The 21,762-nt window shown below is 44.5% G+C and overlaps 2 protein-coding genes and 1 long non-coding RNA gene across 4 annotated transcripts; 2 read left to right on the forward strand and 1 right to left on the reverse strand.

Moving 5' to 3' along the window:
- Window positions 1-14,483: 14,483 nt before the first annotated feature.
- On the reverse strand, window positions 14,484-16,935 carry tmem216 (transmembrane protein 216). Of its 2 annotated transcripts, none has more exons than XM_040173773.2 (6): window positions 16,806-16,935; window positions 16,270-16,283; window positions 16,047-16,140; window positions 15,354-15,446; window positions 14,676-14,877; window positions 14,484-14,588 (listed from the first exon to the last, which is right to left on the reverse strand). In XM_040173773.2, the coding sequence occupies exons 1-6, from the start codon at window positions 16,813-16,815 to the stop codon at window positions 14,573-14,575; spliced, it is 429 nt and encodes a 142-aa protein (XP_040029707.2). In that variant the 5' UTR covers window positions 16,816-16,935; the 3' UTR covers window positions 14,484-14,572. The 2 variants fall into 2 exon arrangements, with proteins under 2 accessions (XP_040029707.2, XP_040029706.2); XM_040173772.2 differs by having other exon boundaries at window positions 14,484-14,609.
- On the forward strand, window positions 14,787-16,140 carry LOC144406252 (uncharacterized). The gene is made up of 2 exons (XR_013467460.1): window positions 14,787-14,894; window positions 16,011-16,140. It is a non-coding gene; the product is annotated as an uncharacterized LOC144406252 (long non-coding RNA).
- Window positions 16,936-17,328: 393 nt separating the features above from the next.
- tmed9 (transmembrane p24 trafficking protein 9) lies at window positions 17,329-21,349 on the forward strand. Its single transcript, XM_040173771.2, has 5 exons — window positions 17,329-17,568; window positions 18,221-18,321; window positions 18,406-18,531; window positions 18,898-19,044; window positions 19,499-21,349. The coding sequence occupies exons 1-5, from the start codon at window positions 17,421-17,423 to the stop codon at window positions 19,646-19,648; spliced, it is 672 nt and encodes a 223-aa protein (XP_040029705.1). The 5' UTR covers window positions 17,329-17,420; the 3' UTR covers window positions 19,649-21,349.
- The last annotated feature ends 413 nt before the right edge of the window (window positions 21,350-21,762 follow it).

Genomic DNA, 21,762 nt, shown 5'->3' on the forward strand with positions numbered 1-21,762 from the left:
TCATGGACTAGAGATGAGGCGCCCCCTGCTGGTCACTACAGAGAATGCAGCTTCAACACCTGATTTTCTGTTGATGCAGCGCGTTTCGTTCGTTTCGCCGCTTCCTGCGGATTTTACAGAGAATTGTTCAGAAATGTAAAAATATATTTAGCGCTCAAACCCTGTTTCATTCTTCCGTGTTCTGATTAATAAATGTATTCTTTGATTTTCAAACCGTAGCCTTGAGCCGTCATCTTGTTGCGTGGATGAAATCTCATCAGCATTCCCATCGGAGACGTTAGTTTGGGTGGAGGACGCTTCACCGCTCTGCTGTTTTTAACATTGCTGAGTAAAAAGTATTCATCGAGACTCGTGCTGCAGCTCAGCCAAACACCTTCTTCTTCTATAAATAAACTCTGCGACTATCTGAGCGGAGACTTTCCACACGAGGACGGGGAGACTCATCAGGCGCCGCTGAGGATATGAAGACGGAGCAACGGGCGCCACGTGACTCCCGGTGGCCGCGTGGAAACAAATATCTCTGAGCTGTAAATCAGTGTGAGGCGGGAAAACACATTTCCTCCTCGCTCCAAGCGCCCTGCGGAAAGCGCCAAGCCGTAATGTGCGCGGGTCGCTGTGGCGGAGATTTTGGAGAACGAAAAACAACGTTAGACTGTCAAATGACCCGCATCAGTAAAAAATAAAAATGAATACAAACGACGAGGTGAATAAACTGGAAATGTGAAATCCGGAGGCTCATAGATCTTCAGCCGAGAGAGACGTGCTGCTCAGGTGTGACATTCTGCAGATGACACGCATGAAAAATGACCACGGGGGAAGGAGGCGGAGGAGGAGGAGGAGTAAAGGGGAGGAGGTCAAAAAGAGTGGGTGCAGAGGAAGAGAACGGAAGGGAAAACCGAAATGATGAGGAGGAAGAGGAGAATGAGCGAGGAGGCGGACCAGAAGAGGGAGAGTTGGCTCTTTGCGTGACCTCATCACGTTTTGGCTGGAGGTTCAGAGCTCGGCCCGACTCAGAGGTCCAACAGTCGACGGCCCTCAAAGAGCCACAAACCAGACACACAGATGACCAAAGTCCCACAAGCGCGGTGATCACTTTGGAGTAAATGTGATCAACTCTGACACTCGCCGGCTGCATCGATTACAACATTTGCTGTTTTCTTTAATTGCACATTAGCAGTCCTTCGCAGGGAGGAACCCAGGGAGGAACCCAGGGAGGAACCCAGGGAGGAACCCAGGGAGGAACCCAGGGAGGAACCCAGGGAGGAACCCAGGGAGGAACCCAGGGCGGAACCCAGGGAGGATACGATTTCCGACGGAGTAAAAGCGAAGGAAACTTCAAAGTTCTTTTCTGGATGTCATTTGGTCTTTAATGATGACTTTCAACACAATACCTCAGGGGACGAGTAGCAACTCAAAAGCAGAACATAATTAGACAACAACATACTTTTGCTATTTGTCCCGCCCCTCTTCTGCTGTGGTTGGACGGCTTGGTGAAATGTGACAGCGCCTCGTCGGGCTGCTGCTGCTGTTATAGCATGGAGTTAGCGCGCGGCGCTGAATAGATGAATGTCATTCTGTCTGTGTGGCTCCAAGAATGACAACGTTGATCCAGACTCAAACATCTCAGACGTTCGTGATCCCCAGATGATGAACCCCCCTGATGGTGGACTATTATTAACTATTGAATGCATTTCTACTCTTGTCTTCGTAAATGTGGTAATTGCACATGTTCCTCGTTATCATCAGCTAAACCCCAGATGGAATCTACAACTATATATAAGTCAATTTTCTAATAAGTATGTATTTAATAATATGTATTTATGTCCCTCGGCCCCATGATGTAAGAAGACCTTTGTGAGAGAGCAGATATTATGTGAATATGGGACATGAGGTCTATTTGGTTTCATAAAGAGCTAATTATTTCTGAATATGTTATTGGAGTGGGTGGGGGGGGCGGGGGGGCGCAATTTAAAAGTCAGGAAAAAAAGCTCCAACTCTAACGTCTACTAAATGCTCTGTACATTTGTGGAGTGTAAAGCAGATGGTTGTGTGTCCTGTTGACGTCTTACTCCTTAGCCCCCCCCCACTGAACCTCCATAAGTCGTCCCATTTAAGAGGCAAACTGCGGGATCCCGAGCAGCTTCGTCTCCGCTCTCGTTCTCATTAGGCGCGAGCGAGGCGATGATTTCTGTTCTCTTTGCACCGCACGCTGCTGCTGCTTTTTCCTCAGGGTGCTTTTACGGAGCTCAGCTTCTCCCGCAGATTATTAATCAGATCATAAATAATAAAAGATGGCAGCGGGGGCAGCGGGGGCAGCGGGGGCACGGCTTCTTCCGATGATGGAGGATAAGTTACAGAGAACAATGTTAACATAAAACCAGCTGGATCCAAAGTCTGCTTACGGTCCACTCGGGGACGACGCCTTTGTGAAAATAAACCTGAGCTGGTTAACATTCCACTGCAAGATCAGCAGATTAGCATGAAGCTAATCTCTCTAATTCTCTGTCTTCAAGCTAACGGCGCAGCTAACGTGCTAGCTGACTGCTCAGGATTCCGCTTTCTGAAGAGATCACTATATTCATTCATACACATACATATTCATACACACATATTATATATATATATATATATATTTTATATATAATCTATATATATTTATTGTAATGTAAGTGGCTTTGGATAAAAGCGTAAGCTAAATGACCTGTAATGTAATATATAATATATATATATGTGTGTGTGTTCTATACAAATGTATATATATGTGCAGTAAGCTTAATTTTTAGTTTATCCATTCAATATTAATATAATATTATGTCTAACAGTCCTTACTAGTTGTTTTCTTGTAACTGGCATGTGTTTCGTATTTGCATATTTAACCATTTATTACTTATTAAATATCCATTCCTGGTTCACTTCACAGTCGAGTCTGAGCTTGTGGGTTTTATCGTTTTAACTTTATTTAAATATGTTATTGAAGTGCTCTGACAGGAGGCAACTTAAAGCCGGGGTGCGTGTTTTTTCGGTTGAACTCTGGAACCAAACGCCGCCTCCTGAAGTCACGGCGGCTTATCTGGCCCGTGACCTGTGACCCCCCCTAAATGAGTGTGTGTTAGGGGGTAAACGCGGCAGCAAGTGGCAGTTTATGGAAATGAGAGGTGATCTTTCCACCTGGTGAGTAATGACCTCCACATTAATCCTGATACCTCCTCCCTCTGCTCCTTGTCTCCTTCTCTTCTCATTATCTCCTACCTTCAAAGTTTTTCCTTTACGCACTTCTATTTCCTCAACGTCACACCCTTTCCTGCCTCCTTCCTTTCTCCACTCCCTACCTTCTTACCTTCCTTTCTCCACCACTTTGTTTTTTTTGCTCCCTTCTTCCATTTCCGAGGCTCATTGTTCGCGTTACCTCCTCTGTTCATCTCGTCGTACCGTTTCCTCTGCTTCACTTCTCCCCCTCTGCGACTCTCGACGCCTCCTTCCCTCACTGAGGAGCTTTCTGGGGTTTTTCCTGGAGTCCTCCGGTGTTTGACATGATTTTCTTTTCCTTTTGTCTTTTCTTCTCTCTTCTTGTCTCTTTCCATGAAATCATTAAAATGGATCTCGGAGTCTCTTTGTTCTGCTCGTCGTTCTCTTCCAGCTCCGAGGGTCTTGGCGCCTTTTTTCCTCCCCTTCAAACCCGGCTGTCTCTCGCTCGTCCTTATTCCCCCCAGCGTTTGTTTAACGTCTTCCGTAAGCACATGAAGATTAATTGGGCCTCTCTTTCAACTTCTCCTGGCACCTTCTCCAGTCTCCCTCTGCCTCTCATCATCTTTTCATTAGCGCTACCTCTGCCCTTCCACATTATTCAGCCCGTCTCCGCGCCGAGCTCGTCCTTTATTGGACTGTCACCAGAGTGCGTCCCACAAACTCATTAAAGAACTATTAGAGGCCGACGATTTCCTCTGATAACGCCGGGTTCGGTTCTCCTGACCGACCCGCTGACGGGATCACACGGCAGGTGTCGGGAGGAACATCTCTTTTTTATTTTATTCAACCTTTTAGAAGAGAGGATTTCTTCCTGCGGGAACACCCGCCCGCCCGTGTCCACCGGGGACCTGCGGACCCTCAGCGTCCTTCTGAAGCTTAACCGACGCGTCCTCGGCTGCTCGCTTCCCGCGGCCCGATTTCCACCCAGCGACCCGTGAGGTGGATTTAAAGCTGCAGAGTTTAGGAAACAAAGGAAGGAGTCTCCACTGAAACATCCCAACGGCCATTATTCTCACACGCAATGATATGAATATAAAATATTCATGCTTCACAACTTGTTGTCTGAAACCTTAAAAAAAGCTGTTTCACTGAATTAATTTCTCTTGTCGAGGTTTATTTGTATTTGTTCGTTTTTACAGCTTCACACTGCGACTGATGTCTTCAGATAAATGACACCTGTTCACTCTGAACTTTAGAGAGAAACCCAACGAGTGGCTTCATTTCCTCGGGGGAGAAGTTTTCTGAAGACTCTTCTCCTCGTCTCCTCCGACACGTTAATTGATGCTTTTGGGTTATTTCTTTTTTTATGTCTCTGTTCTCTGCTTTCTCTCTGGAGATGCTGCCGCTCTGTGATTTGTCACGGGAGTTTAACAGCGACTGTGATCTCACACACACACACACACACACACACACACTCACTCACACACACGCACACACACACACACACACAGAGGCTGCCGGAGGTGTCAGGTGAAGCTCAGAGGATTATCTTGTCTTCTTCTCTTCATCCCCTTGTCTCCTTATCTCCTTGTCTGATCAACTCCTCATCTTCTTGTCTCTCAATCTCCTTGGGTCCTGGTATCTTCTTCTCCAGGTCTCCTCATCCTCTTGTTTCCTTGCCTCCTTAGCTTAACTTGTCTCACACTTTCCTTATCTCCTTGTCTCTTGCTCTCATTCGCTCTTTAGGGCAATTCAAGCTGTTTCGGCTAAATAAAATAGTTTTTTACACTTTGGCGCCGTGGTCGCCTTTAATTAAGGGCTTTTCATTTCATTCATTTTCATTTCATTTGTATTTTAAGTGTAAGAACATTTATTCAAAATGTGTGGTTGTGAAGAAGGAGACGTCTAACAAAATAGTTCATTTCACAGGTGGCTGCTGGGTATGTTTGTGCTTTTTTTCTTCTTCTGTGGTACGTATAAAAGCGGAGGGAAGTGGGAGCGAGTAACGAGCGTCTGATCTGGAGGATTCCATCGTTTGTCGGCTCTTGGAAGATAAGTGGAAATCTGGGCGCCGTCTGAACCCCGACCTTTCACAGATGGAGGTGTGGAGGAGGGGGAGGGGCCTCCGCAGCGAGGGGGGGGCTGACATTTCTGCCTCATTGAAAAGCAAACCTTCCGTCCCATTCATGGAGACTCACCCTTTGCGACTCCAGATTGTCCTTCTGTAATCACCTCCGGAGGTCCGCCGCCTTCACGGAGGATCTGTCTAATCTGTCAGAATTAAATGAGATCCATCATACAGCCGGATAATGGACCCTGCAGATTGTGTGCAAAAATCTGCATCAATAATTCAGACGCAGATTTTTATTATTCATGAGTGAAAGAGTGAGAGGATGGAGGGGTAGACGGGGGGGGGGGGAGGGGCGTCTGCACCACCGGCGAAACTATAGGACCACGACCTCGGTGACATTGTTTCCTGTGGCTTTTTCACAACAAAAGCCTCACAGGTGTTTTGGTGTGAAGCTGAAGCAGCAGAAACGTGGGCTGTGTTTCCTCGTCCATTCAGCTACTTGTCTCCTTTGCTCCTTGTGTCCTCATCTTTTCATCTCTTTGTCTTTTGATCTCCTCATTTCCTTTCCTTTCCCTTTCTTTTCCCCTGCTTGTCTCCTCTCCTTATCTCTTCATCTCCTTGTCTCCTTTTCTCCTTGTCTCATCCCCCTGTCTCCTTGTCTGCTCCTCTCCTTATCTCGTTGTGTCCTCATCCCCTGGTCTCCTTGTATCCTCATCCCCTATCTCCTCCCCTCTCACCTGATCGAGGCGGTTTGAACTCTTCCTGTTTTCTCATTGAGAAGCTTCTGCCTCGTTTAAACCTTCCGTCTCACTACAGGTGCGCGCATGTTTAAAGACAGGTGTGTGTGTGTGTGTGTGTGTGTGTGGGGGGGGGGGGGGGGGGGGTATTTGGAAATCCGGCCTCGGATTAAAACCCTCACACCTGAGCGCGGAGAGAGTCGGTGTTAACTCTGTTTTAATGCTTTCTGTTTAATCCGGGTGGCAGCAGCCTCTCACCTTCATCCGTCTCCTGTGAAGTTTCCCTTTTAAAATATTCAGAAAGTGAACTGAAGGCAGGCGACGCATGTGTTTAAACTTTAAAAACCAGAGCCTCTCGGTGAGGTGTCAGCAAAACTCAGACGAAAGCAGCCGCTCGCTTTGAGGCTCGGATTCATCCGGCTGCATCTGAATTTTTATGATTTAATGTTTAAAGAGAAAACGCTGTGATGGAAAATGTTACTTATTGACTGAGAGGCCGCTGACAGAGTGTGTGTGTGTGTGTGTGTGTGTGTGTGTGTGTTTCAGAGATGAACATTAGAAATACTCCTCTAAAGAAACACCCCGCTGTTTATTCATGCGCATTTCTTCTTAAATCATCGTCAGATATCACAGGCAACATTTTATTTTGGAGTAAAAGTCTCCTTTGTGTCGTGTTAAGGACGCTTTGAAGAACTCTGAGACACTTAATGTCGTAAGACCAGGTTCTGATTGGTTGTCGGATTGTCCTCAAATACACGAATCAAACAAATATTCCATTTGTTTTTTAATGAAAGCAAAAGTATTTTTGTCAAAGAAGACGATTGAAAAACAGCTTTTATCAAATGTCAAAAACATCTGAAATGAATGTCGGTGCAGGGACGTGATACGTGTCGCGGGGGATTTCCGTCTGGTGGTGCGTTCAAGGACATGTGACACAAGGACAACAGGAATGTGATAGTTTCTCTGATGAAAAGGTACCGGGTCTCGGCTTCCTCCGGTCTGCCGGTACCGGGAGGCTCTCGGTTCACGGGTACTGTAAAATAAGATATACAAACTTTTCTTTATTATATTAGATTCTCTCCTCTGCTCCGTCCCCCCCAAGGGAGACACGTCCACCGGCCAAGAAAGTAAGAAAGTGTGCGTGCCACGCGGAGAGAATATAATTAATATAAATATATATAATACAGAAGGTTCTTCTCTGGAGGGACTGAACCAGCTGCAGAAGAACGCTTTGAAAACTCATTTTCTTCGTTAACTCTTCGTTTCCAGCCTCAAAGGAACAAAGAACTAATGTCCGTGAATGCCGGGTTGACTCTGTTATTCAACCGAGAAATCTCAGCCTTCATATTTGATATGATGCCCCCCCCCCTCGTTGTCCGGGCGGGTTCAGAGCTTTATTTAAATTCCCCCTCAGCAGATGTGAGGTGTCGAAGCCGAAACGAAGTGGAATGTGTCGGACGGGGGGGGGGGGGGGCATAAATTAAATATCCGTGAGAATTAAGAGCGGCGTCCGGTCTAATAAGGCCGAGCATTAACTCAACTGACTGGCACCGAGACGTCCCGGGGGGGGGGGGGACCTTCATGAATTAAACACAGCGGGGAGAGAAGGCCTCTCCTCCCCCAGCCGGCTACACACTAAACGTCTGCATGGGCACACACAGACACACAGACACACAAACTGACTTCCACGCCGCTGCAAATAAAAGAAGAAGCAGCGGCTTCGATGTATTAATATTTATAGCGAGAGACCAGCTGCCCGTTGCCTTTATCATATCTGTATCATTGCAGCGTTATCTGGCCCGGCCTGGTTACCATGGAGACGTTCACGACACCATGGAACCCGTCCCGGGCTTTTTGTCTCAAGGCCGAGACGCACGTTTACACACCAGGCGATGAATAAAAAATACCTTCTGTTCTCACCCAGCGTTACATGACGAAATGAATCTATGGAATCTGCGTTCACTGGTTCATCAGTAACGTCCTTCTGCAGAATCAGAGCTGCGTTCCTAAGACAAAGACCTGTCCAAATCTCAACCTGAGTAGTTTCCTGTGAAGACGTTTATTTTGAAAATCCTTGTTTTTAAGTAAAGGAAACGTCGCTGGACTTCGGAGGAGCATGCATGAGACGTTATGAAACATTATGAGATGTTATGAGATGAGACGTTATGAAACATTATGAGATGTTATGAGATGAGACGTTTTGAAACATTATGAGATGTTATGACACGTTATGAAACATTATGAGATGTTATGAGACGTTATGAAACATTATGAGACGTTATGACACGTTATGAAACATTATGAGATGTTATGAGACGTTATGAAACATGAGACCTTGAGATGTTATGAGATGAGACGTTATGAAACATCATGAGATGTTATGAGACGTTATGAAACATTATGAGATGTTATGACACGTTATGAAACATGAGACGTTATGACACGTTATGAAACATGAGATGTTATGAGACGTTATGAAACATGAGACCTTGAGATGTTATGAGGCGTTATGAAACATTATGAGACGTTATGAAACATTATGAGACGTTATCCAGCATTATGAGATGTCATGAGACATGAGACGTTATGAGGCATTATGAACCATTATGAGACGTTATGATGTTATCAGACGTTATAAGATGTTCTGAAACGTTTTCATGCCGTTGTCTCTTCTCATTTCTCTGTGAGGAAACGAGTGCTCGGGCGGCGCTGAGTTAAACCGACCAGAACGAGGCCGCGTCCCATTTCTCTGATGGAATCTCATAACGATCACAAACGAGCCCACAGCGCTCCGAAGACATGTTGAGGTGCGTGTGTGTGTGTGTGCGCGCTCGTGTGTGTGTGTGGAGCGCTCTCACGTGCACTAACATGCACCAACGTGCACTACCGCGCTCGACAGGAAATGACAACATTGTGTTTAATGGACGCAAATTAGAGGAAATTGTTTCCTGCACAAAAGGTCTTTCCTGTTGGCCTGTTCTGATCTGATGCTAAATATACATTTACACACCGAAAGGAGTGTGGTTGTGAAGAAATCCTAATAAATAAATATCTTCAGAAACCCAACTAATAAGTCAAAATGTCTTTTGTGGTGGTTTAGTTGGACTGTAGATAATTACCATTGTGAGGTACGTTTACTTGACTTTAGCGTTTCTCAATTCTCAAAATTATTTTGTGTTACTTTGCAGATTTAGACTTTTTATATATATTATATATTTGGATTGTGTTACAATGCTGCAGTAAAATATGTGAGTATACAAGTAGTAAAGTACTACTTTAAATCCAGATTAAGGACTTTTCTTTTTGCTGCTGCCTTTAATTGACCATTTCTGCAATTCGGAATTCTTAAAGACATTCTTAAACTACACTGCAAATTTCATCTTTTTTATCCTTCTAATGAATCATTTGTCTGTCATGTGTTCTTACTGTAGCTGTTTGTTTGTGTCCTTGCTTTATGCTTGTAATGGTTTTATGTGAAGCACTTTTTAATTGCCTTGTTGTTGAAATGTGCCACACAAATAAGATTGCTTTGCCTTCCTGTAGAAGTGTTGATGTACCTGCATTAAAATGGTATATATTGTACCACGTATTGCTCTGTAACGTTTATTGTATTCTTTAACCCTCTTGTTGATGTCTTCCTCCATACATCATCCCCTGTGCTCCACCTTCCTCCTCCACCTCCATCTTTGAACCGAACCCTCGGCAGGATGTGCAGCCGCGATCCGGGAGGTTTTTAGTCTGAGACCAAAGCTGCTGCTTGCGGTCCGACACCTTTCCTCCTCCTCGTTCCTTCTCGCCAGGTGAGAGAAGCTCACCCCCCATTGGCTGATCCTTGCGTGTTTTAAGAAGATCAGAGTTTAGGGCTCGAAAAGAGAGAGGGCCGTGTGTGTATGTGTGTATGTGTGTGTGTGTGTGTGTGTGTGTGACGGACAGGAAGCTCTCTTTGTGTCGGCTCATGTGGGTTTTAGCATCTGTGTCATCATTAGTATCATAACCCTGTAAATATGCATCCTCCTCCAGTGTTTCTCTCTGACTGATCGCATACATTATGGACCCCCCCCCCCCCCCTTCTATGACAAATGCAGTTTGGGAGTTTTCCTCCCACAGTTGAACGGCGGCGCTTCACTGCCACCGAGTGGATCGAAGACGACGAGTCTTTAAATATTTATGTTTTGTTCAAACATATCTAATTCATTTCCATCCAGGTGAGAATTAATTGAGAACCACAGCACGATGGCGTTTGCTGGTCCAACGCGAGTGGGACATGAATTGGAAGTAAGTAACAAGACAAATGTCCCACTGACCGTGACCGCCATCTTTCTCACCTCTGACTCCACACCTCTCATCTCCCAGCATGCCTCTCGGCGTCGGCCGCCTACAGGCAGTCACAAAAAGGTCTCAAGCTACTTCATTTGATTTCTTGATTCATCTATTTATCTCCTGCCGGCGCCGTAAACATAAATCACAGCGAGCCGAGCCCAGTGCTCGTATAAATGTCAGGACAGACGGCAGAGCTTATTAACCTCTAATTTGATCTTTATTCATCCGGGACACGCTGTGAATAAAAACCCACCCGGTAGGTCACCGCACGCTCCGTCTACCAGGCGGCAGGCCCCGCCCTCTCTGCTCGTTAGGCCACTCCACTTCTGATTGGTCGGTTCGGCCTCTGACCTCGTTAAGAACAGAGGTTCAGGTAGTAGAGACAATTTGGATCATTAGTTATTGGCCTATATGATAAAGTTGGTTAGATGAATTTGGCTTAAAATACATAATTAATAATATATTTAAGCATTGAATTATTCTCCTCCCTCTCTTCCCAGATGTAACTCCTCATCTTCCTCCTCTTTTTCTCCTTCTTTCCTCCCCTCTTCCCAGGATTCTCTCCTCTACTTCCTCTCTAACAGTATATTAACATCCCCATCTCTCTTCCTCTTCTTCCTTTGCCACCCTCGTCTTCGTCGGAAGCTGCTGATGAAGCGGCACTTGTGGCTCTGACTGATGGAGCGTCACTGATCCCTGCTGGCCGACCGAGTGAACTGCAGAAAAACAGGAGCTCTGGACATGTTGATGGAGACTGTTTGATGGAGACTGTTTGATGGAGACTTATTGATGGAGACTGTTTGATGGAGTCTGTTTGATGGAGACTTGTGGTGGAGACTGTTTGATGGAGATTTATTGATGGAGACTGTTTGATGGAGACTTATTGATGGAGACTGATGGAGACTTGTTGGTGGAGACTGTTTGATGGAGATTTATTGGTCGAGACTTGTTGATGGAGACTGTTTGATGGAGACTTGTTGGTGGAGACTTATTGATGGAGACTGTTTGATGGAGACTTGTTGGTGGAGACTGTTTGATGGAGACTCTTTGGTGGAGACTGTTTGATGGAGTCTGTTTGGTGGAGACTTGTTGATGGGAGACTTATTGGTGGAGACTGTTTGATGGAGACTGTTTGATGGAGTCTGTTTGATGGAGACTTGTTGGTGGAGACTTGTGGTGGAGACTTGTTGGTGGAGACTTGTGGTGGAGACTTGTTGGTGGAGACTTGTTGGTGGAGACTGTTTGGTGGAGACTTGTTGGTGGAGACTTGTTGGTGGAGACTTGTTGGTGGAGACTTGTTGGTGGAGACTGTTTGGTGGAGACTGTTTGATGGAGCCTTGTTGGTGGAGACTGTTTGGTGGAGACTGTTTGATGGAGCCTTGTTGGTGGAGACTGTTTGATGAAGCCTTGTAGATGGAGACTTGTTGATGGAGACTGTTTGGTGGAGACTGTTTGATGGAGCCTTGTTGGTGGAGACTGTTTGGTGGAGACTGTTTGATGGAGCCTTGTTGGTGGAGACTGTTTGATGAAGCCTTGTAGATGGAGACTTGTTGGTGGAGACTGTTTGGTGGAGACTTGTTGGTGGAGACTTGTTGGTGGAGACTTGTTGGTGGAGACTGTTTGGTGGAGACTGTTTGATGGAGCCTTGTTGGTGGAGACTGTTTGGTGGAGACTGTTTGATGGAGCCTTGTTGGTGGAGACTGTTTGATGAAGCCTTGTAGATGGAGACTTGTTGATGGAGACTGTTTGGTGGAGACTGTTTGATGGAGCCTTGTTGGTGGAGACTGTTTGGTGGAGACTGTTTGATGGAGCCTTGTTGGTGGAGACTGTTTGATGAAGCCTTGTAGATGGAGACTTGTTGGTGGAGACTGTTTGGTGGAGACTGTTTGATGGAGCCTTGTTGGTGGAGACTGTTTGGTGGAGACTGTTTGATGGAGCCTTGTTGGTGGAGACTTGTTGGTGGAGACTGTTTGGTGGAGACTGTTTGATGGAGCCTTGTTGGTGGAGACTGTTTGATGAAGCCTTGTAGATGGAGACTTGTTGATGGAGACTGTTTGGTGGAGACTGTTTGATGAAGCCTTGTAGATGGAGACTTGTTGGTGGAGACTTGTTGGTGGAGACTTGTTGGTGGAGACTGTTTGGTGGAGACTGTTTGGTGGAGCCTTGTTGGTGGAGACTGTTTGATGAAGCCTTGTAGATGGAGACTTGTTGATGGAGACTGTTTGGTGGAGACTGTTTGGTGGAGACTTGTTGGTGGAGACTTGTTGGTGGAGACTTGTTGGTGGAGACTTGCTTGACACATATATTCATGGTAAGTGTTTGTGGTTTCACTCTGTCTGTCCCTTCTAACTGATGGTAGAACACTTGTTAAGCTACAGACAGAAGGACACATTTGGGCAAAAGCTACAAGGTTGATCTTGAATTTAATATGTGGACCACTGAATCGACTAAATGGTTTAATATGTTTAGAATTAAACATATTAAACCATCACTTTGCCTCCTTAAATGTTACAACATTAACATCGCTGAGGGGAAGCATCCTCAGAGGAAACATGTCCATCTGTAACCTGTGTGTTGGCTCCCTTTCATCCGCTGCCTCGTGATGGACCCCCCCCCCCCCCTGATCCTCTTTCCCGCCTGCTCGCTTACTGTTAAATTAGTGGTCTGAGATTAGAGGCTTAAGGAAGGAAAAGTTTTCCCTCCGAGGTTGACGAAGCTTTGGGACTTTGTTTTCTAAAGAATAAAGTCGTTAAGCCGAAGAACATTCATGTGTAAAACGTGATTTATGTTGCTGTTAAAAATTATTTTTGATTTCCTGTCAATCTCATGCTAGTGGGGTTAGCCTAGCTTAGCATAAAGACTGATGGCAGCCGTAATATAGCAGCCCCTATAAAGCTCAGTAACATGTTGTGTCTCGTTTCAATTGGAACATTTAAGAGAAAATGCCATTTAAACGAGTGTGGACCCGTTTGCTCCCCTGAGGCGCCTCAGGTAATAAAAACCTCACACATTCATCAAGAGTACAATCTTGTGACAGAACGTATAACAGGAACCATTTTGAACTGTATTTCACTAAAACACTTTTAACGAAGCACTTTTAGTCAACAGAAGACAAGAATAGCAAAAACTAGAGAATACAATAATAAAGCAACGAGGTACGAGAGGCTGTACTTTATCGTCCAATAATGTAATAATAACAGTTTGTTGTTAGGCCAACGTGGAGCTTTTATAATACCAGAGGATACCAATACCAGAGAATTAGTAAGTAAATAGCTGCCGTTCAGCACAAAACAGTTGTAGCCACCAAACGTTGTGTATCTCATTTCAGAAAAAGACGTGCGTGCACATAAACAGCATCGAGTCCCGGACCATCTCATTCATTCACATCGCTCATGATGTCCACCTGAATCGTCCGGTTGGAAAAGCTCGCATTGCCCCAATCCGATCTAAGCGATCTAACCGATCAAACTGATCAAACTGATCATTTGTGGGATTTCCGGGGGATTTTCGGCGATCGCCACCGAACTAAATGGCCGCGCAAAATCTAACCGTTACTGTGAGCGCGCAGTGCTACGGAACGGTCAATGTGAACAGGTGCTGTACGTTATCGCCCAATAATGTAACCCCCATGACTCACTCTCGACCAATCAGAACGCTGGATTTCATCTACCTGTATTATAACAACAAATGAACAATAGAACTAAAGTTTTAAAGCGCACAATAAATTAAACAAACCCAATTTCTCAAAATAGGAAAAAAAAGAAACCTGTTAAATAATGATATATGAAAATACAAAAAAAGACTATATAAAGTGTACAGGCAGTGATACTAACACTTTAGTGCCTCATGTAAACAATGTGAACGTGACATTCAGTATAATGTGTGTGTTATAAAGTATTTGTACAGTGCAGCAGATGTACTGCAGTAGTATTTGAATACATGTGTGGACAGTGAGAAGAAGTTCTTCTTGTGTGTGTGTGTGTGTGTGTGTGTGTGTGTGTGTCTCTCTCCCTCCAGGTGTTCGGTGCCGGTGGACCAGCAGCTCGGGATGAGCAGGACAGATCCTGATGTTTGTGCTGGATGGGGTCCACCATGATGTTTGACTTTAAACTTCCTGCACGTGACGTGAATTTATATAAAAAGATCCTGATGCATTTAAGAACAAAACATTATTTTTTTAACTTTATTATGAAATTCTTGGTACAAACAGCAACAATTTACATTTTAATGGATAACTATGCTTTGACTCCTTCGTTCTTCAGTACACTTTAGACCTTCAAGGAGAAAATGAAAACCTAATAAAAGAGTTGTTTAAAATGCCCCCCCACCCCCCACACACACAGGATGATGGAGTTGCTCACCTGGAGAAGGTGTATATGGAGAGCAGTCCGAGCAGCAGCTCCAGGCCGTAGAAGCAGAGCAGCACGGCGGCGAGGATGAACTCCAGCCGCAGGACGTATGTCTGCAGCAGCAGGAAGTAGACGGCCAGCGCGGCGCAGGGCAGCAGGACCAGGAGCGCCGCGCACGAGGCCAGAGAGCTCTCGCACAGGTTCCCCTTCCACCCTGAAGGACGACACCAGGTCAGTGGCCGGCAGGCTTCACCCGGACTGGATCGACGTCAAGGCCCTTTGGCCACCAGAAGTGCCTCAAAACTAAACTGATCGGAGTTTCCAAACAGCTGGGATCCGTTTTCCTCATTGCCTCTCCACATCCCGACCGCGCCTTTATTAGGAGTGCAAAGTGCTGCTGCTCCGTGCAGCGCAAGTACTCTCTAAAAACGCGCTCTGGACATATTTCCTTGCAAGGAAATCAACGGAGAAAGACATATTTGACTCAGAGCCTCATACTTATTTACCGATTGTCCGTGCAAAGTCTTAAACAGTAGAGCAGCAGCAAGAAACATCCACATCCTGACAGGTCAGTCTAGGTTTAAGATTAGGGGAGTACGTAACATTTTGGTCCTAAATGACTAAATCCGTTGGGTTCCACCAAAATAATAGCGGTAAAATTAGAGAGTGGGTTCAGACGTCACTGCGCACCGTAGAAGATCCTGAGCATCTCCAGGCCGAGGAAGAGCACCAGCAGAACCACATCCAGAACCAGGTTATCCGACGGGTAGGGAAGTGAGTTTCCTGATCAAAAAACAAGGATCATCCCTCAGCTTTAGGTTGAACATCAAATCCGGAATAACCAACCTCCTCCCTTCTGCTGCGTCGTTTAAAGTATTTAAGTAAACGAAGAAGAGGACTAGTCTAAGGGAGGAGGAGTACTGATGCTCTTCTTTAGTCCACACAATGCACAGTGAGACAGAAGACATTTCAACTGTTCATTCATTTTAACACAAAGACACAAACTGCAGATACTCTTTAACCTCGAACGTCCCACTCAAGGACCTTAAAACCACAGTTTGTCCCGTAGAACATAGTCATGCATTCTATCATATTCTCTTTCAATCTCAAGGCTTTATAACTGTAGTTGTTCTCATCAGTTCTCCACCGCAGTGAGCCTTCACCTCCTGGCAGCTGTATTATGGACGGATGTTGGATGAAATTGCATCAAAACTGTGTAAAAGAAGTGTACAGCGGTATTGAGTGTGTTTCTGAACGTATATTGTTAAAAAGGTGAAAGTTAAACGTTTCTAAATGTTCGGTACATATCCCTGCAGAACTCATTTGTCTTTCTGTTTCCTGTCTCAGTGAGGACGTCGTGAGGACACGGCGTCTCGCTCACACCTTTATAAATGAACATCAGGACCTCTGCCAGGTAGAAGGCAGCAAAGTACCAGCTGTTCAGGTAGAAGAGGACCTGCAGGGGAGTGGACGAACGCTGAGGGAGAACGAGTCAAGGACAACGGAGGGACGCGTCTCTCACACTCACTCACACACACACACACACACACACACACACACACACACACTCACACGCACACACGCATCAGTTCTATGTGAAGGATACGATGAGTTGGCTCCCTGGAGGGATGAAGAGAAGATCAAACAAATCAGAAATAATACATTAAAATGCATTTCTTTATAAGGGTTAGTGTCGCCACATTTGCTATTGCTGCTCTAGAACATTTTCCTAAACTTAGTTAAGTAACGTAAGTTGTTTTCCTTTGCGAGGTAACGTGAGTATTTTTAAAAGTAGAAAATGAAAAACTGAAATTGTGCTTAACTAACTAACTTGTTTCCTCTTTGGCATGTTAGTTTAAATATATTTCGCTGTTGGTTGACAGTTCATGAAATCCTAAGTGTGCAGTTGATGAATAGCGAATGATGAATAGGGAAATCAGACTTCGAACACTAAGCTAACGCAGCTAACATCGGCTAACTCCGTTAGATGCTGGGGGGGATTCTAAACGCACATTTTCCTTCCTGATGTCCGGGTACAACGCTTTGCTTTCACAGCAGTAAGTCATATAAGATAAAAAATATTATTTAATACATTTAAGTTGTTGATGTCTAACATTTATTTGGCACGAGAAAGTGACTTACCAACCGCCATGTCTGATTGCCATGGAAACAGCTTGGGAGGAAGTGCTTCTTCGTTGGTTTTGCGTTAAACCGGAGCGGGTTTAGTTTGCTGCCGTATAGTGGCTTAATGTGGTACTACTAATATTAATGTAATAGAACTACCTTTGCTACTTTGCTAAATTACTTACGTTTAACATGGTACTGAAATTAATGTACTCACTCATAGTGAAACTTTCATTGTATAAATAATGGCCTCAAAAAATAAATAATATGCTGTTATTATTATAATATTGGCATATAAACCAAAATGACTAGAAAAATAACAATATGTTCTGTACATTTTATACATTACCAATTTACCCTGCACATTTATTTGATGATTGAAAAATAATAGTTTTTTCTCCAATAAACCTTTACAATGTATAAATAAAAAGTATTTTGTAATAGCCATTGTGTAAATGTAACATAGATTTCCTTCAAGGAAGAAAAGCGTTAATAACTACAACTCCCAGCATCCTATGCGGCGCGCTGATTGGTCGGAGTCCATCGAGGGTTTACGTGGCACTGCTGAGTTCGCGCAGCCTCAGTTGCCGCTCTGCTCCCTCTCCCTCTCTCTCTCTCCGGGCAGGAAGGAAGATGGTGTCTGTCAGGATGCGGTCGTGTTTTCTGTCGCTTTTGCTCCTGAACGTTTTCTACAGCGTCGTCTCCTCGTTGTATTTTCACATCGGAGAGACCGAGAAGAAATGTTTCATAGAGGAGATCCCGGACGAGACCATGATTATCGGTGAGTGTCACAGGAAGTCGATAGGGTAATGCTAACTGCTAGCTCAACAACTTGAGCTAGGAAGCTAATCGGCTAACTGAGCTCAAGTCGACGTTCTGTCCCCACAGAGTGTAATATGTACTGCTTATGTGTTGACGTCACAGCCCGTGCACGCGCACACAGACCGACACTTACACACACACACACACACACATACTGGAGAGTAGCTAGCAGCGAACTATTTAACCTCCGTACACATTAGCATTTAGCTGGGCGTTAAATCTCAAGCAAAATATTTAAATAAAGTCTAATTTTATATTGCTAAATCTTTGCGTAACGTTGTGTGCTCCTCTCACCATGTTTTAAATAGCGTGACGTCACATAATAAACTTTATTTTTAACACAGATTTAACTTTAACTCCGTAAACTCAAACAGAGGTATTATTTGTGTAAATTCCACTTGAGTGTGAAAAGTATTTCAATCTATCAGAACCTTTTCTTTAAGTTCAATATTCATCTCTGAGATGTAACTTACTGCAGTAAAAAGTAACTCACGAGTACACACTCTTTTCTCTTCCCAACTGCCTCCATCCCGCACACCTTCCTTCCTCCTTTTCATCCTTTCCCTTCCTTCCTTCCTCCTTTCCCTTCCTCCCTCCTTTCCTCTCTGCAGGAAACTACCGGACTCAGCTGTACGATAAACAGAGAGAAGAGTACATGCCGGCCACTCAGGGTCTGGGGATGTTTGTGGAAGTCAAAGATCCTGATGACAAGGTGAACATCATCATCATTATCATCATCATTTAACCCCCCCCCATATCTCCCTTTACCAGTAACTGCTCTCTGTGTCTCCTGCAGGTGATCCTGTCTCGGCAGTACGGCTCGGAGGGGAGGTTTACCTTCACCTCACACACACCTGGAGAGCATCAGATCTGTCTTCACTCCAACTCCTCCAAGTTCGCCCTGTTTGCTGGAGGCATGCTGGTAAAGGAGACGTTCTCTCACTCTTCTCTGGAACCTTCACAAATATTTAATCACCCGGAAACATTTCCAGCCGGATTCTCCTGTTTGACTTTCTTCAAAAGTTTGACTCTGTTTTGGGGCTTTGACTTTGATTAGGAATTCAAATAATAAATAACCCTAATAAGTAAAATGTTAGTGTATTGCCTGTATAATACTAATATTAATTCATCTTCATTAATTTCATCTTTTTCATATTCATGTGAAAACACAAACTACATTTTGCAGATGTTATGTGATCACAACATAACTTTATTTAACGGTTAAAGTTAATATGATGTGTGTGTTATTTTACATTCACGGACTTCCATGTTTGTTCTCGTCTCGCAGAGGGTTCACTTGGACATTCAGGTGGGAGAGCACGCCAACAACTACGCTGAGATCGCTGCCAAAGACAAGCTGACGGAGCTGCAGCTGAGAGTCCGACAGCTGGTGGAGCAGGTGGACCAGATCCAGAAGGAGCAGAACTACCAGAGGGTCGGTTCAACACACTCGTGTTGTTTCATTGAGATTAGTTTAGTGTGGGGGCAGCAAGCCATTAAACACTTTCCCACAATGCAAAACTAGAAGCAAACCAGGAAGCAGCAGCTCGCCACAGGGACACTGACTCGCAGGATAATCTACTCGCTGTGCTAAGCTCATGTAGCTAACGGCTGGCCGCTAACTGTTCCTGAAGCAACTCATGCTTGTAAACCTTCTGTTTATTTTGATGGCAGTAGAATGTGACTTCTTGAGGTTCTTGATTTGATGTCTCATCTTCCCACCAAAGCCTAAAAAAGTTGTCTTCTTGAATTAACATTCTACTCAATCCGTCAGAAGGATGTTGTATGACTCCTGCCGTGAATCCTTCAGCGAACAAAGGTTTGTTTTTCTAACGCCTCTGTGCCTTCAGTCATGTGACCTGTCTGCCCGCCTGTCTGTCCTCTCTCAGTACCGTGAGGAGCGTTTCCGCCTGACCAGCGAGAGCACCAACCAGCGGGTCCTCTGGTGGTCCATCGTCCAGACCCTCATCCTGGTGGCCATCGGCATCTGGCAGATGAGACACCTCAAGAGCTTCTTCGAGGCCAAGAAGCTGGTGTAGCTTCACAGCTGTGTGTGTGTGTGTGTGTGTGTGCGCGTGTGTGCGCGTGTGTGTGTGCGTGTGTGCGGATGAGTGTGTGCTTGGTCTCTACTGATTGGCGGCTGTCGCCGTCAGAGGAAGAGGAACCGCTGAGAAGACGCGGAGAAAAGCAGCTGTGAGGTTGGGCTTGAAAGACGCCATCTTTGGTCCCTGTTGACGGTTCCTCATTGATTTCCTCACATGTGCAGTAGACTATTGGGGGACGAGGGGGGATGTGACAACGGTATTTATTACACAGGGAGCGTTTCACTCTGCTTTGTGTCGGCGTGCTTCTTTATTATTTTCAATGACTTCCCCTTCCTCCCGATGAGGTCATGACGTGTTACTGGCCACGAGAGATGAGCTGCAGTCTGATGCAGAAATAATAATCTTGATTCAATGGTAGACTGATTTTGTGGAACTTTTTTTTTTTTTTCGTCCATGTGGAAAATCCGCAAAGACGTTAAAGCGCTGCTGCCGTTGTTGTTTCTGTTGTTGTTTGCTTCTGAGGCGGCGAGATACTGAAGCACTCTGACCTCAGTGTTTAGTTTAACATCAACTGAGCAGCACTCAACAACGAAACACTTCTGGTTTCCACCTGCAGACCTTAAAGTGACCGTAGCGATGTTCTGAGGGGTGTTTTGATGAGCTTTGTGTTCAACTCCATTCAGATGGAGCATCTGCTGTGGACGTGCTTTAGACTCTTCAAGTATATTTAGAATATTATCTCCTTAGTGGCTGTCAGACAGTTGAAGTTGTTACCTGTAATCTCTTCGAAGACACCAGACTCCATTCACACAAACAGTCGTTTTAGCTCCAACCACTCAGGGGTTCCTGGTCTTCTGCTGCCTCCGTCTGCTAGTTAGTTTGTGTTGTTGTGTGACTTTGGTGAATCTGAATACCACACAACAACTCAAAGTAGCTCACGGACTGAGTCAGCAGTCGACCAGAAGCTACCGTGTTACTGGAGGTTAAATGAGTGTTTTCTTAATGGAGTCTGGTGTCTTTGAAGAGAGCACAGATTTCAGAACGGTTCTTCTGACCGCACATTAAAGAGGTTAAAATATTCTTTTTTCTCTTTAAGGTGTTTAAAATACATCCACAGCAATACTCTGCAGGTAGTAGTACACACAAGTACCTCATTTAGCCACACTTCTACCTTTACTGTAGTGGAGGAGTCATTACTCTCAGCACATTTGAAATAAAAGTCCTGTTTATGGGACCCCATTATCCTCATCACACATCCGTAGACTACAATTCCAGCCGTCTGTTTTATTGATGAAGTGGAGATTTTTATTGGCGGTTCATCGGTCAGCGCGTCGCCACCACTTTGATCTCATTCCTCCAGATGTTTCTCCTTTCAGGTATAAAAAAAACAACAACCTGGAAAACGGTCAGACTATAGTTTCGTTTTCAAAGCCGCGCTTCCAGTGAAAAGAATCTGGAATATTTGAAAAGGGCCGATTTTAAAATAAGCTCTTAAGGAATAGTTTCCTTCTAAGATTTGGTTCCTTTCTGTTCTTCCTCTGCTGGTTTTTAGGTTGCTGGAATCTTTCAGGACTGTTGGTTTGAATCAGTTGGGTTTTAGGGTGTGGAAATGGCTTGATTTAATTTTATTTTTGGAGAGATTCTGTCCATGTGAAATCTAAAATTGCACTCGGAATAAAGTTTGTCACATTTGAAGTGCTGATGGTTTCCTTCATATTCCTGTAATATTCTCCACTGATGAAGATGTATCAAACTAAAATAATTTCATTAAATTCCACTAAACCAATTTTGTCATGAAACTAAAATTTCCTACTAAACTTTTTAATGTTCATATTTGCGATCTGTTTTGTTTTTGCCTTTGTTACATAAATGTCCTTCAGCGGAGGAAGTGCTCAAACGTTATTTTAATAACTGAACCACAGCGTAGAAATACATGATATTGATGTATACTTTTTTATACGTTTTGATCATTTTAAATAAATATTGTTACGTTTTGATCTTAGACATTGAAAAATAACAATGTATTCAAAATATGTTTGATATTCGCGGTACTATATGTTTTGGTTGCAGAATTCATTTTTTCGCGCAGCATCCATGCTATGGCGTCT

The sequence above is a fragment of the Gasterosteus aculeatus genome, chromosome 4 (assembly GCF_964276395.1).
Source record: "Gasterosteus aculeatus chromosome 4, fGasAcu3.hap1.1, whole genome shotgun sequence".
NCBI lineage: Eukaryota > Metazoa > Chordata > Actinopteri > Perciformes > Gasterosteidae > Gasterosteus > Gasterosteus aculeatus.

Coding starts and splice junctions, on each gene's coding strand:
- tmed9 (XM_040173771.2), top strand. CDS start 17,421: ATGGTGTCTGTCAGGATGCGGTCGTGTTTTCTGTCGCTTTTGCTCCTG. Junction 18,322..18,405: donor TCAAAGATCCTGATGACAAG/GTGAACATCATC, acceptor TGTCTCCTGCAG/GTGATCCTGTCTCGGCAGTA. Junction 18,532..18,897: donor TGTTTGCTGGAGGCATGCTG/GTAAAGGAGACG, acceptor CTCGTCTCGCAG/AGGGTTCACTTGGACATTCA.
- tmem216 (XM_040173772.2), bottom strand. Junction 15,447..16,046: donor CCTGATGTTCATTTATAAAG/GTGTGAGCGAGA, acceptor TTTTTTGATCAG/GAAACTCACTTCCCTACCCG. Junction 14,878..15,353: donor GATGCTCAGGATCTTCTACG/GTGCGCAGTGAC, acceptor GTCGTCCTTCAG/GGTGGAAGGGGAACCTGTGC.